The sequence below is a fragment of the Poecilia formosa genome, unplaced genomic scaffold (assembly GCF_000485575.1).
Source record: "Poecilia formosa unplaced genomic scaffold, Poecilia_formosa-5.1.2 Scaffold47, whole genome shotgun sequence".
NCBI lineage: Eukaryota > Metazoa > Chordata > Actinopteri > Cyprinodontiformes > Poeciliidae > Poecilia > Poecilia formosa.
In genome coordinates, this window is record NW_006799986.1 from 1,290,894 (window position 1) to 1,307,214 (window position 16,321).

At 40.8% G+C, this 16,321-nt stretch overlaps 1 protein-coding gene across 1 annotated transcript in view; it reads right to left on the reverse strand.

Annotated features, from left to right (window-relative positions):
• Nucleotides 1-2,456: 2,456 nt before the first annotated feature.
• tmeff2a (transmembrane protein with EGF-like and two follistatin-like domains 2a) overlaps nucleotides 2,457-16,321 on the reverse strand; it is a 119,794-nt gene continuing 105,929 nt past the window's right edge. Inside the window, exons 6-10 of the mRNA XM_007552287.2 lie at nucleotides 14,366-14,514; nucleotides 13,193-13,243; nucleotides 12,977-13,094; nucleotides 5,183-5,341; nucleotides 2,457-3,212 (exon numbers count right to left, since the gene is read on the reverse strand). Of these exons, the coding sequence (XP_007552349.1) occupies nucleotides 3,116-3,212; nucleotides 5,183-5,341; nucleotides 12,977-13,094; nucleotides 13,193-13,243; nucleotides 14,366-14,514 (574 nt within the window). The 3' untranslated portion in view covers nucleotides 2,457-3,115. The remainder of the gene's footprint in view (nucleotides 3,213-5,182; nucleotides 5,342-12,976; nucleotides 13,095-13,192; nucleotides 13,244-14,365; nucleotides 14,515-16,321) is intronic.

Sequence of the window (16,321 nt, forward strand, 5' to 3'; positions counted from 1 at the left end):
CACCGTTAGTAGTCTGGGCTGTTGCAGCATGAAAACAGATGGTCTTCCTGACATTAATCCCCCAAATCTGTGTTTCCACTACAAATGTACACAAAACTTTGTCAATATTCTCCCAGTATTGGAAAAAAAACAACACAATTTCGCAATTGTGGGGTTTCCATTAAAAAAAGAAACACATAAAAGTCACATGTACGTTCAATCGATGTCATTAAAAAACACGACACATCATCCTCCAACTACTTCCTGTCTTCTTCTTCTTCTTCGTTGTTGTTTCCACCAGCAGTGTTATGGTGGTCATGTGACTCCTGTGATGTGAAAAAAATGTTTCTACTGCAGTTTTGTAAAATAAACAATTTTTGATACGGCCAAAACAAACCCAACTCATCCTAGTGCCAGAACTTATAATTTTTTTTTCTTTTCCAAAACTTGTTTGAAAAAAACTACCATTAAGCAAATTTATTTTCTAAATTATATATTTATGGTCAATGGAAATTCAGCTGTTATCTCGTTTTACAATCAAAATATTCCTACCTTAAATTAGTTGTTTCGTTGTTCCTGAAGTGACAAATAATGATAGACATTGGTTTACAATTTTCAGACAACAAAACTGGAAGCCTGAAGGTTTTCTGAACTCATCCCACATCTGGATCATGTAAGAAAAATATTGAACTGGACTTGGCGTCACTTTTCCTGTTTTATCCAGTTATGAGCCTTGGTGGGGAAATTTGAAACTGCTGCTGCGTCAGTTACTCAGCAGGCCGTTGCTAGGTAACCAAGGTTGGGCGGGACTTAAAACTGCTGGTTACCCAGCAGGTTGTTGCTAAGCAACCAAAGAGCGAGACAGTTGATTCCACCAACCTAGCTTAGCTGTGAGAGATTGAATAGTTAGATATTCTACATAGGTGTCTATCTGACTTATTGTCCAGCCCTACCGAGACGTTTTTATTGTTCTTTCCAACATCCATCACTTTTAAACCTGACAGAAAACAATATTTAAGGTGTTAAAACATGTCAGAAACATTGAAAGAAAATGTGAGCAACTGATCAGTTAGAATCCTGATCCAGCTCTGCTGTAACGATGTTCATTCCTTGAACTTTGATGGTTTTTGTAATTACTCTGTTTATTTTGGGACCAGTTTTGGACATCTAATTGCTGCAAATGAAATTAAATGAATCAAACATTGTGTGCTTCATTTGTATGCCTCAAACACAGTGAAACATTCAATCAGCACAAATTAAATCAAATCTGTTACCTGAGGCAGAGAGACTGAATTAGCAACATCTAAACCGCTGACGGCTAAAACTTGTAAGGCTTAATTTGAACACAGCAAAACGTGATTTGATTTCATTTACACTCAAACAGAAAACACACCAGTTGTTTTAGATTCTTCTTGTTGGGAAATAAAATAATTTTCTCTATAAAAATAAGAAAGAAAGTGGAGAAATACCGATTCTAGCACATTTACTGCTACTGAATTACAATGGAAAAAATTAGTGAAAGTCTCTATTTCAAAACAAAAAACGACTAACTATACTTGACATATAAAAAACCAGACATATGACATTCATAAAAATTATAGCTTCTAACATTTTTAACTTTAATATAAAATTAAATTAAAACAGTTTGAGCTGATGAATGAATTCCTGTAAACTAGTGGAAGGAAAAACAACAATCTCTGACTAAAATCACCAGTTCTTCATACTAAATAAATCTGTCAACCTCTTATAGAAATTACCTTACTGGAGTATCTGTAATTTACAGATGGGAACAATTTTAGTCATCAAAACGGATATAAACAATGAAAAAAACAAAAAAAACATCTCTTCCAGTAGTACTTTTCAGTGGTGGCCGCCAGGGGGCGCTAAAGGAGCCCTCAGAAATCTGTCGGGAAGATGGGAAATAAAAACACAAAAAAAGGGAATCCAACACATTTTAAATGAATGTCATCTGTTTCTCAATCATTATTATAAAATATAAGTCATAGATGGAGAACAGAAGGTAAAAATATCCTTTACTGCCCCAAAGCAAAACATTTCTCTGATCGGCTGCAGGTCAAATTTATCAAGTTGTTTTGCTCCTCCAGTCAGAAAAGTTTCTGACGGGAAAAAGACCTGCTGTTGAGATTAGACATAATTTGCTGGGATTAATATGAAAACATTACATATCACAAGAAGGGATGTGGTGATATATTAAATTAAGATTCATGAAGCCTGATAAGATTTTCCACGACAGAAGTCAATGCCAATTAATATCAGGAGGTATTATGCAGCACTGATGAGATGTGAATGAGGTAATTATTTAATAATTAACAAAAAAACAGTAAAATTCAATGTTTCTTTCCATATTTAGTATCTGTGGGTTTTCTTCTGGCCAGGAGATAATGCCGTTTGGGAATCATCGTCGTAAAGTGAACAGAGCATCACGACTCAAAGACAGAACAGACGGAGGCAGCATGTAAACATTTCGTGATATAAATTATTTATTTACATTTACAGAAAAAACGGACCCCATCAAGACAATGTCGTAATAACTATTGGAAATAGAACTCAACATACAGTAGCTGACGTCGTCGTCACAACCGAACAGAGAGCTCTAGAATGACGGTGTGTCCTCCGTCAAAGGTCTCCTATAACACAAGGTGCAAGGCATCACGTGTAACCCGAAACCCCGCCCTCCCCCCTCCCACACTGAACACACACTGCGGTTATTAAAGCCCCGGTACCCTGCTTTGCACTACCCCCGGTTTGCTTGTTGCCCCTCGTCTACAAAGAACAGACGCCGGCTAGTCGGCCTCTACCAAAGCGCACACATCTAATAAGACACTCACACACACACTCACATTCAGTGTCCTGGACGCCTCCCCTCCCCCCATCTCCTCCTGCAGTTTTTCAGAAAAAAATCCTCGGAAAAAGGGAGACGGCGTCGGCGCCCGATGGCGACAACATTGTCCCGACATACAAGTCGCTGTGCCAGCGTCCTCTGTGGTCGTTAGTACCAGGAGAGGGGGAGCCGAGTGAAGGGAGGCGGACGCTAACGGTCAGGGTTGGCCTATGAAGAAAACATCTAACGCCACGGCGCTGACGGGGGGCTGGACGCTGTCCGGCGAGTCTGGGCTCAGATAAGACGAGTGGAGGCGCGCATGGTGTTCTCAGAGCTGAAGTGGACATTGTTCTGCTTCTGCCGGTTGATCCTGTTGGTCCGAGGGCACTTCCTGCAGAAACAGGAGAAAAGGAAGACACAGAGAGAGACATTAATGACCTGATGGACTCGGTTCGACTGGGGAGCAAAGCTGCAACGTTTGGTACATTTTCAGATGCTCCGGTTCTTAAACAACCCAAACTCTTTGAGAAACCTGTTCCCCTCCTGGCCTGTGGGGGCGCTGCAGCAAGAACCACTGAAGGAAACAACACAAACCTCTGAAGACACTGAGTGCAGCTTCCTTCTTTACAAAATGTAAACAAAAACGGAGTAGCATCAGATTTTAGCGGTTGAAGGATTCCTCTTTTGTCTTTGGTAAAACACCATAAGCTATTAAACGCTAGTGCTAAGCTAGCATGTTTGTTTTGGTTGTATTTACCCAGAATGCCCTGCACTATAGTCCATGACTTGCCTTTGGAGCAGTCTCTGGTTCGCTTGGCGTTCACATATGCATTCGAACTGAGCCGGAGTTCACTTCAACCGAACCAGGACCGAGGTTTGTAGGTGGACCAGGGTTTTGGTTTGATTAGCATTCACACCTCCACAAGCAAACCGGACTTTCTAGGCAAACGGACTGGAGTTGGATTAAAGTGGTAAAGTACCAATGACCTCCAGAAAAATGGTTCTGATCAACTATTCACGGATAGAAAAGCTTCCTGACCTCAGCGAAAACATTTAGTCAGTTTCCCCAGAAGACTCTGCATGAGCAAACGAGGTGAGCTGTGTTTTAAAAGGCATTATGTAATCACTGTAAAATACTCACACAAATATATATTTACACAGAGAGAGAGCGTTAGCCTGGAGTGTGTCTGCCTCTGGCTGACCTTAGCAATTTATGACATTTAATAAAATATTTTAAGGGTTTTGGCCGAGGCAGAGGAGGTGCTGAAGGCGTGGAGGGTCTGAGAGAGAGAGTGGGCGGTTAAAGGGTGAGGAGGGATGATAAAGAGGAGACAATTCATTACAAGTACAGCCGCCGCGCTAACGTTCCCTTCCTGTTTAACAGATCCTTTAAAACACCTGCAGAGGCTTCCTGTCCAACAGGTGGCGCTCACATTCACAAGAGGCCAAACATCTCGCCTATTCTGTCGGGATTTTTCTGTTTATTTCTGATTCACGTAAAGGACAAACATGTAGGAGCAGAGAAAGGTCACATCTGCGCTTTGACTCTTGTTCCTGACATTCTTCCTTATTGAGGAAAAGGTCCTCCGAAATACCACCGCATTATTGTGGACTCTGTCTTCTCAAAAGGACAAAGCGATGAAAACTTTCAGAGTTGACTGAAGGATTCTTGTTTTCTTTAATACAAGCAACTGAAGTCAAGTATTTAAAGGGCCAGTATCAGGTAAAAGACGTTTTTTTAGCTTTCCATCATGTTAGAATGTTTTTCCCTGATCAAAAACAAACCTGGAGAGTTGCTTTGATTCTTTCCTGCATGTCAAACTGTGCAAAACCCCTGGGTGGACCTAGCCCCGCCTTCGAGGTTCAGCTCCTTCAGACTAGTCAGCAGCAATTAGCAAACACCTGCTGAGCTCATTATAGGAGCTATGACTCAGAGCAACTCTGGTAAAAATGTTGTTAAAGGGTTAATAGAGCAGGAGCAGGAATTTTTAAAGAGACAGAGCCCAATTTCAAGATGTCAAATTACAAAAACAGGAGATTTTTTAAGCAGAATTTGAACCAGGAGAAACTAAAACCGCCACTTCAAGAATTCTGGGTAATTATTTATAGACAGAGATGGTCTATGTTAAATCTTAAATGCAAAATGTAAAGATTTTTATACTGTTTTGGTTTAATTGCTGCTCTGACTGTGTTCTTTCAAAAATTTTGAATATTTTTTGAGTCTTTATGATCCAGTTAATTAATTAATTCCTAAATTAGATGCCGATTATTTCAATAGCTGATTAATAATGATTAATCGTTTCAGCCCTAATGGAAACCCGGCTGCGTGTGCATGTGTGTGTGTGTGTGTGTGTGACTCACCTGGTGATGCAGAGCACCACCACGCAGATGATGACCACCTGCAGGGCTCCGATGATGGAGGCGATCAGGACGTAGTGCAGCTTCCCAGAGCCCGGCACCACATACAGCACGTTGTACTCTTTGATGTCACATTTAGGGCCCATGTAGCCTGAGTGACAGCTGAGATCACACACACACACACACACACACACACACACACACACACATGCAGAAGTGAGGGGAAACAGGCAGAGAAGGAAAAGTCAGTGAGCGACAGGTTAATAATTTTCTGCGTTCTAATTGAAACGTTCTCGCTGAATTCAACATGGTGTCTGTTATTTCTCCTCTGCTGTGACTGTTTTGATGAAAGTGAGTGACGGGGAACAAGGAGGGGGCGTCGGTTCACACGGAGAGGCGAGACGTGCGTGATCCTCTCTTTGTTCTGGGCTCCTCGTCCTGATAAAGGAGCTGCAGGCCTACTTAACAGATAAAAGTGGCGCTGAGTATTTCACTCTGAGTACTACAGTGACACTGATTACACAGACTGTCTGCTGCTGACAGCAGAGCTTCCTCCTCTGCTGCCTCTTTTATGAAACCAAAATGTCCAGAGCGAGGCGGTGGAGATGCGTACAAAAGCTTTAAAACAATATAATCTGTCATTCCAGAATTATAATCTGACACTGACAGGAAATGTTTGTGTTAATGAGAAAAAGGGAAACTAATCATAAACATTAGTTCAGCTAAGCTAATGCTAATGTGCTAAATTCAACCACGTTGATACCCACTATGTCTCAAAAGAATGTGTACATTTTGCATGTATTTTTTGTTAACATCCATGTAAATGTATTTTTCTGTACAGCTGATTTGTTTATTTATTTTATTCTTGCCATTTGCTCAAAAGCTTGCTGAAAAAAAATTTATTTGTTTATATCTTTCTCTATTGTTTGTTTTATTTTGTTCTGTTATGTTTCTTGTTCTTTGAAAAAAGACAAAACATGAGGAGAGGAAATGGAACTGCTGCCACTTCAAAATAAGAGCTTGAATATAAACGTCAAGCTACTTGAAGCATTTTTATCAGTCGAAAACCAAAACTTCAACTTCAAATTTTATTCACCTGAAAGTTTACACAACAGCCAATTGAATTAGTGCTTTATAGTGTACTGGGAAAAATTAAACTGGGGAAAGCTAAATGCTCTAAATGTTTTCAAAGTTAGCAACAACGCTAAATGAAAAGTAAGCTCCACTGTTAGCGGATTATTGGAAGTGTTCCCACCACTGACTGATGAGACATTAATTATTGTTCCTAGTGATTAAAGACTCTGGTGGAATCAGTGTTGGGCACATTTGCGCTAATGCAGTAGTAGTTAATTTTTTAATTTAGTGTTTTAGCATTTATGCTAACTTTGAAAAGCACACTTAGCTTCCTTTATGGATAAGTTCTGAAGCGCTAATTTACTGTTTTTTAAGTTTCAGTTGTTCAGTTTAGCTTTTCTTCGAAGTCCTGCTGTTATTAGCAACTGAGCTAGCAAAACTAAACAAGCGTAAAACTGGGGAAAAAAAAGAATAAAAAGAATCACTTCCTGAAAGCTCAACCATGCTAATAGGAGTGTAATAACACATTTACCCCTTTGAGGGCGATATAACATATTTTATGTCATTACGGTTGAAATTAGCATGTTTAGCGTTACCAGAGCTAGCTTTTCAGCTAGCAGAGCACAGCATCTGCTGTGGAATCCTCTGTGCAGACTCTGATCATGCTATGACTTGTTCATCACGGTGCAGACATGAACGCCGTCTCTCTCTGGCAGAAGCACATGGACTCAGACTAATGGAGGTGATCTTTGTTGTCAGACATGAGCTAAAACGGTCCTCCCTTTAATATCCCTCACCAGCTCCTCTTTTCTAGCCGCTCCTGCCGTCTCCGGGGAGGTTGTTACCCACCAACACCTGCGCATCCTTGTTTAGCACAAACACACACTGTCTCCTTTCCGTTCTCCATCCGCTCCACCTGACAGTGTGTGAGGAAGCACAGTGCAACCTTGTTCTGTTTGGGACGCTGTGCTGCACACAGACACACACTCATCATTTCCAATCCAGACCGCTCTGCTTTCTGGTCTCATTATTTGGGGGAAAACAACAACTGGGCTGGTTTGGGCAGCCAGCAGGGGGCAGCAGAGATCCTCCGCACGGCCAGCCTGATAATCTCTGCTCAGTATGCAACCAGAAGGTCTGTCTGGGCGAGTCGGGGCGATGGAGGTTACAGACAACGGAGGAGGGACCGAGAGGCGTCAGGACCCCCTGCTGCTGTCATGTGAGGCTGGAAATTATTTGAAAGATGTTTCCGCTCTGATTTATCTGAGTGGTGGGTTTTTAAAGGTCCGTAACATCAATAAGGTCTTAACATCACTGCTATTTATGGATACAATATACTATACCTGCACTCTGTGCTGGATTACAGATGTTTGTGTTCCTGATATGACAAAGCCAGCTCTTCAAAATAAGAGCTTATTCTCACAAAAGTAAGTATTAATCCATGGCATAGGCAGAGTCGGCCATTTTGATTCCCTAGGTGAGAGTATGGCTTGGTGAGCCCTAAACCCCCAAACATTTGGCTTTGGGTGGGCAGCAAATAAAAGCTACTTTGCTTCATTTTGATTAAACTAAACCAGTTCTTCTGTTGTCCGCTGAGCTCCAACATGTTCTACTGCTAAACTCAAACCCAGCCTGACCAGGAGGAAGACGTTCCTGCAAAACATTCAGTTGTTCTGTTTTTCACCAAAAATCTGATTTGCCAACTATTTTCAGAAGGATGTTTAAATTGGTGTAAAATCACGTTCTTTACTATTTAACTGAAAGCATTTTGATCTTTTCTGTTTTAACAGATAAATTTTTATTAGAGGTGGGACTCAACATTTTTAACTGAGTTAACTGAAGGGTCTATATTTAATTAATCAATCACATTTTATGTCTAGAAGATAAGCAACATTTTCAATTCAAAAACCCCTTTTGCTGCTGAAGCATTGAATACATAGATATATGAGCTCAGCAACAAAGATATTTATAGTTTTTAATATGTTATTCAGGTTATTAAACCACCAGATCGATGCAGAGTAATATTATATTATATTTCAAGTGTTTCAGGAACCCTGATTATTTATAGAACTTCTTGAGAAAATGTGGATTGACTTTACATTTATGTCTTGTTTGGAGAAGATGACGGCATGCCTTTGTATGAACCAAACACAAACCTCTGGGGAGGAGCAGCATTTTTTCAGGTGGGCCACGGGCCCCTGTGGGCCCCCCTTTGGGAACACCACTGCTAAATAATTATAAGTGTGATTTTCTGGGCTTAAAATCAGAAAAATCACTCTAGAGATGCAAAAACCCTTAAGAGTTTACCCTTAACTCTCCTCTTCCTCGCAGACTGAATTATTGTAATTCCCAGTCATACTGATTAAATATCAATAAGAGGCGATAACAGAGTTATATTAATGATGCGACTTCATTTCCTGAATATTTCGCTGTTACTTATTACATTTTATTGACAAGTGTGAATTAGATACTTGGAGCCAATAAACTGAATGATGCTCAGACGATAAGAAAAGCCCCTATAGACAATCACTCAAGCACCAGCAGATGAATTTAAATCAGCGTCACAAATGAATATTTAAATTGAGGGAGGCGAAAAAGCAGGTATTTATCCAGGTTATCTGTGATCAAAAGTCTGAACAGCTTCATTAAATCCTGTCGCTGATCTGAGGCCAGCAGGACAGATATGTTGATAAATCTGATTGGGGAAGATTAGCACCACAGCACGGAGTCATTATGCACAGTAGCTCACTGTGCTTAAAAAAAAGGCTTCCTGAAAGGGCTGGAAGCGTTGGACGGCTCGCCGATAAAAACGAGCCTTTCCTGTTTCCTCTCTGCAGAAACGGAGCGGCATTGCAATGTCAGACAAACAGTTGTCTCCATTTTACGATCTGATGTGAGCATTTACGACAGGAAATAAAAAAGTACTAAACCCGGGAACGGCATCGTATAACTGCTAATTAATTCTGCTGTGTAAGCTGTTTCACCAACATTTCCTTATTATTAGACTATCATGGAGAAGTGATCCAGCAGAAAACAATGGAGCTCTATGGTCACTTCCTGCAGATCCGCCGTCCTGCAGGTGAGGCAACTGATTGATTTGCCAGGAGAGTAGAAACACCTGGCTAAAGTCTGCAGGTAAAGGCAGCTGGGACCAATCAGAGCAGGGAGGAAGAGATTCCCTGTCCAGTTGGGATGCAGAACCAGATCCTCAGTTTGGACCTGAGTGGATCCGGTTAGTTTCAGATAATCTTTACTTTTTACCCAATGCTTATGTGCTCACTGTCATTTACCAAAGTATTCACTCCCCATGAACTCTGTCACAGTACAAACTTTAAAAGGGAATCTATTAAGTAAAATTGAAATTTTGAATATTTTTGTAGTTGTTCTAAGAAGCACTTAAAGCACTTAAGCACTTAAAAAAAAACTCACCAATAAATAAGTTCACATATTTTGGTGTTTGGAAAACAAACCCTTTCAAAAACCTGCAGAATGTAACTCACAAATAAGCAGACACTGCCTTTTACCTAGCAACGCCAGCAGAGTTCCGCCCCGTTACCTAGCAACGCCAGCAGAGTTCCGTACCGTTACCTAGCAACGCCAGCAGAGTTCCGCACCGTTACCTAGCAACGCCAGCAGAGTTCCGCACCGTTACCTAGCAACGCCAGCAGAGTTCCGCACCGTTACCTAGCAACGCCAGCAGAGTTCTGTTACCCATGTTTGGTCAGCTGGTTTTACCGCTGAATGTGCTGTGTAATGGCTGCTTCACTGCAAAAACACAAAATTTTTACCAAGTAATTTTGGTCTAGTTTCTAGTGCAAATAACACATTTGAAATAAGACAAATCTAACTTACAAGTAACTTTTCAGCAAGATATAGGAGCTTGTTTCAAGTCAATAATTTAATATTGATAAAAAAAAAAAGAGAGAGAAGTAGTTCCACTGGCAGATTATTTCACTCATAACTAGTCCAGCCCACAAAACATCTGGACTGATGAAAACTGCTAAAAAGTTTTTATGTGCCGAAAGAAACATGATCAGCTTGTGATCTAATGTTTACTACATTAGCTAGCGTTAACACCATTAGCTAGAGCTAACACAAGTAATAGGAACTAATACAAAATCAAAATAAATGCAATGTAATGAATGGATGTTTAAAGTGAGAATGAAGCAGCTTTATGTTTTTGTAACAGAATATTCACGTTTTATGTGAGAAAATGTTTTCCTCCCGATGCTAACCGTAAACAGGAACTGGAGCTCTTTGTAGCAAACGCTTTCCTTTTTGGGTTGTCATTTCAAAGTATTTCTCTGCCGACTCTCTCGTCTTCCTCCTCTTCATTTCCTCTCATCATTTCTGCATTACCTTCTAATTCAACGTTTCTCACTGCACAAAAGCTACTTTTCTGTCTGAATGGAGCTAGCACCATAGCACCTAGCATACATCATCTACCCAGGATGCATTGCAGCATAAACTACATGGTATCGTCCATGGGACAAATATTTCATTTAAAATGATAAAAACTAAAGAGCCTACAGTATTTTTTCTGAAACAAAACTAAAACAACAAATTCAAAGTCACTTGAATCCGCTTTGCTGTGAGCCATCTTGCCAAGGTCTTAAACGCATTCAGCTGCTGCCTTGCATTTAGCAGTTATTGGATATTGTCTATCATGTAATATCTGCTGTTTTACCTCATGAGGGACGTTTTAACGTTCCTGCAGACCTTAATGTTCCCCAGCAGAACCCTCCACCGTATCAGAGGTAGGATTTAATTTAGCTTGTGGCTGATCAGCGTCTCCAGTGCCTCTTGATCCGCGTCAAGCAGCTCTTTTTTCTGTTTGTTTTTGCACACATGCGAACCAAAGCGGAAGCTGTGATTGCCGACACCCCCTCAGAAACCCGCATGGTAACGCGTGGGCGCCGGGGAACACCGGCATCCTCGTTAAGCTGCGAGAACCACAATATGGGATCCGTTTTGGAGCGGAGCGGCTGGTCTTCGCCGTATCGCCTCAGCAGGAGGCGAGCTTCTACACTAACTCCACTCTGCACTTACATTCAGTCAGCATAAACAAGTCTAATTAACTAAGCAAAAGGCTCCAGCTTTTCCAAGCAACTGTAAAATTTCACACTTATTAGCTTTGTTACGTTTCAGGCTTCTATTTTAGTTTGCAGAGAATTTTGTTTCCACTCTGATAAATACATCACCTGCATAATAATACAGTTTATAAAAGTTACATCAAGATCAGATCCACAGAGCTGAGAAAATGTAAAAAATGTAACAAATTAATAATCAGTACTCTCCCTATTAGGCTATTATTACTCCTCTGTTAGTTATCAGAGTGGAGTAAAGATGAAGCTGTAGCTCATATCATCTAAGTGTCTACAAAGAGTAGTTGTAGATGGTAAAGTTTCCTGTAGCAGTCAGTCGCGTAGTGAATCTGAAAAGGCCTCTGACTGAACACAGTTGCTCCTTCTAAACACATACAGTATATTTTCCTTTAATATTTTCCAGTGCTGGGCACACTTCTATTAATGTGCTAACAATGGAGCTAATTTTTCATTAGCGCTTAAGCTAACTGAAAACTTTTAGCACATTTAGTTTCCCTTAATTGAACTTTACAGATACATTTGTTATTTGTATGTTTTATATATTTTTGGTGAATAAAATTTCACATCTGTGTTGAAATTTGCTTTAGCTTCAGCTAAATATAAAATTGATACAGCACATTAGCATGTTGGCTAACTTTGAAAATGTTTAGCACACTTAGCTTCCCCTAAATTGATTGATAGATCCTAAAGTGCTAATTTACTTGGCTATTCTGCAACTTTCAGGTGAATCAAGTTCGACATTTGTGTTGAAATTCTGGCCGTCGACTCCCTCCTGTTCTTTAGCATTAGCTTCTGCCAAATTAAATGTTGATATAGCACTTTAGCATTTAGAGCACTTAGGTTCCACTAATTTTTCTGAATAAATTCTAAAGCGCAAAGTCGTAAACATTCTCATGAATAAAATTGAACTGTTGAAGTTTTGGTTATCAATTATTAAAAGTTCTTCCAAGTCTCTTCGTGCTCTTATTTTGAAGTGGGGGAAGACTGTTTATGCAGCAGTTCGATTTCCTGTTCACTTATTTAATTCTTTCCTACGAAATTCATTGATCAAATGGCAAATTTACAACAAACCAATGACTGAGGCATCCAGGAGAATACAACATTTACATGAACAAATAACCAGCGTTGTTAACAAAACATGCAAAAATTCACAAACATAAATTGTTCAGGTTCTCTTTGTAACACATGGTTGAAGTTAGCGCTTTAGCATTAGCTTCCACTAAACACTATGTTAGCGTAGCTCTTCAATGTTATTACTCTAGCATTAGCACAGCTAATGTTTTAGTTGGCTGTGCCCACCTGTGAGGCTTTCCACAAAGCCTAGATTAGAGGTCTTCAACAAGGGGGCCGGGACCCCTACAGGGATCCAGAGGTACTGCATGGGGGTTGTGAGATTTCCAATTACACTTTTATTGTATTTTTATTATTATTATTTAAAGTTATGTCTAGGATGAATCCAACATGTCACAAATTGGTAAAATGAGACACAAAATAAATGCATTTCAGTGAACAAAAATTGGTTATGTTAATGTTAAAAGTTCTGCATTTTATGCTAAATAACAGAACGGCAGACGGTGGGACGCTCTGTCGCATTACTGCTGTGTGTGTGTGTGTGTACCTGCAGGACGGCTGGGAGAGCATGTTGGGGAACTGACAGTCTCCGTGGGCGCAGTAGTTCTTGTAGTGATCCGGACAGGGGATGTACAAGCCGCGGGCCTGTCCTGTCCCTGAGTCCTCTGTTCACACACAGACACACACGCACACACTCAGCATTCCTAAGTGCACATATGCTGCAGCCACCTGGGCTATCCTCATTTCGACAGGAAGCACTCACCCGTTGTGTGAGGAAAGTGTCCGCCTCCTTTGCTCCCAGTGGTGATGTCGCCTGGAAAGGTCAGAGAAACGTCAGAGCCGGCTCAGGCCACCATCTTAACCTCAAACCGATGCAAATTATCATCCCTGCACCTGTCTACCTGACGCCTGAATGCAAACTGCTCTGCTCAGAGGTTAAATATCAGCTGTTGTGATGAACTACTCTGAGCAGAAAGGAGGCCGATCTGCTGCTCACTTCAGAGGGAAGAAAGAGTTTTGCATAAATTTGTTATGAACGAGAATTTTTCTCTAATACACCTCAGAGAAAACAGTTGGGTGAGTCCTGAAGAAAATGCTCAAATAGGTCAACATTTTTCTGATTGTTATGTGTGTTAAATATTAAGGGCTGGTTGCGGGTTCTAATCCCATCCTGTATGGGATTAGAACCCGAAACCTTCTCATTGGATGGGATTAGAACCTCTCTGTCTTTCCTCAGAGAGTCTGGATGAGCTAAAAACTAGACGTGTGCATATTTTTCTATAAATCTGATTCCTGTATCACCCAGAAGCTGCAAAATCTGTAATTTTCATTTGCAATAATCAAAAACCATCTTAACGTCCTGGAGGGATTGATATCAAAGGGGCAGCATCAAGTAAAAACAACCTCTTCTTCATCTTTACGTCATGTTAAAATGTTACTTTCATCAAAAACAAACCTGGATTGTTGCTTTGATGTTTACATGCGTGTCTGAGAAATCCCTTAATCTCCATTCAGCTGTTAAAACAGCTGGGTGGACCTAACTCCGCCTTTGAGGCGAAGCTCCTCCCCCTCTCAACTCCTTCAGACTAGCCAGCAGCAATTAGCAAACACCAGCTGAGCTCATTAGAGGAGCTACGTCTGGTAAAAACGTTAAAGCGTTAATAGAGGAGCCATGTTGGGATGACTTCCTGAAGGCGGAGCTTCAGAAAGAGCAGGAGTTTCTTAAAGAGACAGAGATGATAAATGCAGCATTTTTCAGTTACTGGTAATACTGCCCCTTTCAGTAGAATCCACAGAATCAGGGTGTTTTCTTTGTTTTTTGTTTCGAAGCGAGCATCTGCTCCTCCAGACGAGCCGACACCTCCCTCTCTGTGTCTGAGTGCTTTTCCACCTCTCACTGCGACTGCATGCATGCGTCTGTGTGTGAGCGTCGGACCTTGGCAGCGGCCCAGGTACTTGACTTCGATGCGCTCCTGCTTCTGGCAGGACTCCTCCTTCACCTGGCAGGGGTTGTCGTAGGAGCGTCCGTCGGAGGCGCACACCGGGTTGAAGCTGATGTGAGAGCAGTCGATGTTGCAGACGCACCTGGAGAGCAAGAAATCACGTTAGAGCTCCGCTCTTTTCTGCTCCTTTCCATGCTGATGCATCTTTAAAAGGATGAATTTGGATTCTGCAGAGTGTTTGACTGTGAGGTTGAAAGCGTAAGAGGGGAAAAGCAGCACAGCTTGAACTCAGGCAGGACTTTGGACCCTGTTTCAGCTCATTCAGGTTTCACACAATACAGTAAAACGAATTTAACTCTGCAAAGCGGGTCCAGTTACACCAGAGGGCTGACAGACAAATGGTGTTCAGAAAGCAATTAACGATGAAAGAACCGGCGATAACAGAGCTGTACAGTTTAACTTTGGGACAAAGAGTAGTCACTCAACTTCTAACTTTTATATTAGATAACATAAAGAAAAGTCCAAATGGAAAATACCGTGAAATATTATAACGTAACAGTGCAAAATGGGTTGAAAAGTCACTGAACAACTGCAAAGAAGGAGGTAAATACATAATTACAGCCCAAAACACTGCAGGCTAATTAAAAGACAACAATGTTTTAAGCATGAAATAAATACTGAACATAACAAATATATAGTTTTATGTGTTTTTCAAAGTAGATAAATTCGGCACTTTTTGGACAAAAAAATCCTTAACTCTGGGCTTCATTATGTAAGCAGGGAGTTAGCAGTAGGACCACAGGTGTTGTTTGTGAGCATAATGTTTATAAAGTTCACTGAAATTTTTACTTTTTTGTGTCTTGTGTCTCTAAAACAGAATTAATAGACTTTATTTGAGAAACATTTATTTCAGATCTAAACAGAACCAGAAACACCGCAGGGAGTTTAGTTTTCATAAATTTCCTAGTATCCTGGAGAGAAAACAGGAATACTTATGTTTGTATGCTAAGTGCTGAAGCGTTAGCACAACAATTTTAAGATTAACAGAAAAATTACAACTTGTTCAAATAGTCGAGCATTTCCTGAATATTTATTAATGAACTTTCGCTACAGATGTCTGACGGAGTTTGTGGAACGTGGCAGATGGTGTCCAGAGGGCGGATTATGTGGAGAAAAATGAGACTTGCACAATTACTGCCGACTTGACCTGCTGAGCCACAGCAAAGGGAAAAATAACACAGAAAAACCTTTAAAGAACAACTCAGAACCACTTTTTTCTTGATATCTGTCGGCTACGCTATGCAGACTCGTTGCCATAGCAACTGATAACAACGCCACTTTATGTAACGGGACTCAACACTAAAAAAGACTCAAACATTTCCCACACAGAACATTCAGCCCATTACAGTGCTATGTTCTTAGGCTTGATGTTTATTTTGCAATTATTAACAAGTGATTGGTGAGATTAGCTACAGCTGCTGGTAGCTAAGCTAACACAGCGGCGGTTTCCTTGGAGATCATATATATTCTATAAAATCCTGTCATTTCTTAATTTTTAAGTTTTAGCTACAAAAAACTTAAGTACACCATGTGGTTTTTGCTGATGTTTCAGGGAGGAACACACTCGCCTTTTAGTGACGCCTACGTTTATGAACATGTGTGTGTGTGTGTGTGTGTGCTTTGAAATGTGCACACTGACTGTTGTGTTAGACCTGATCAGCAGAAATTACAGCCATGCCGATAGAACGTCTGATTCTGTAATTATAACTGTCACTGGTCTCCGAGCGCCGCCGTAACGCTACGTTTGCATACACGCCCCGTGGGCGCCTGGCCACACTCACACACACCCAGACGCACACACAGACACACACACCTACACACACACCGCAGGACGTCTGGAAAACCAGAAAGGTAAAATCATACAGCCTTTAAATTGAAAACATGTTTTC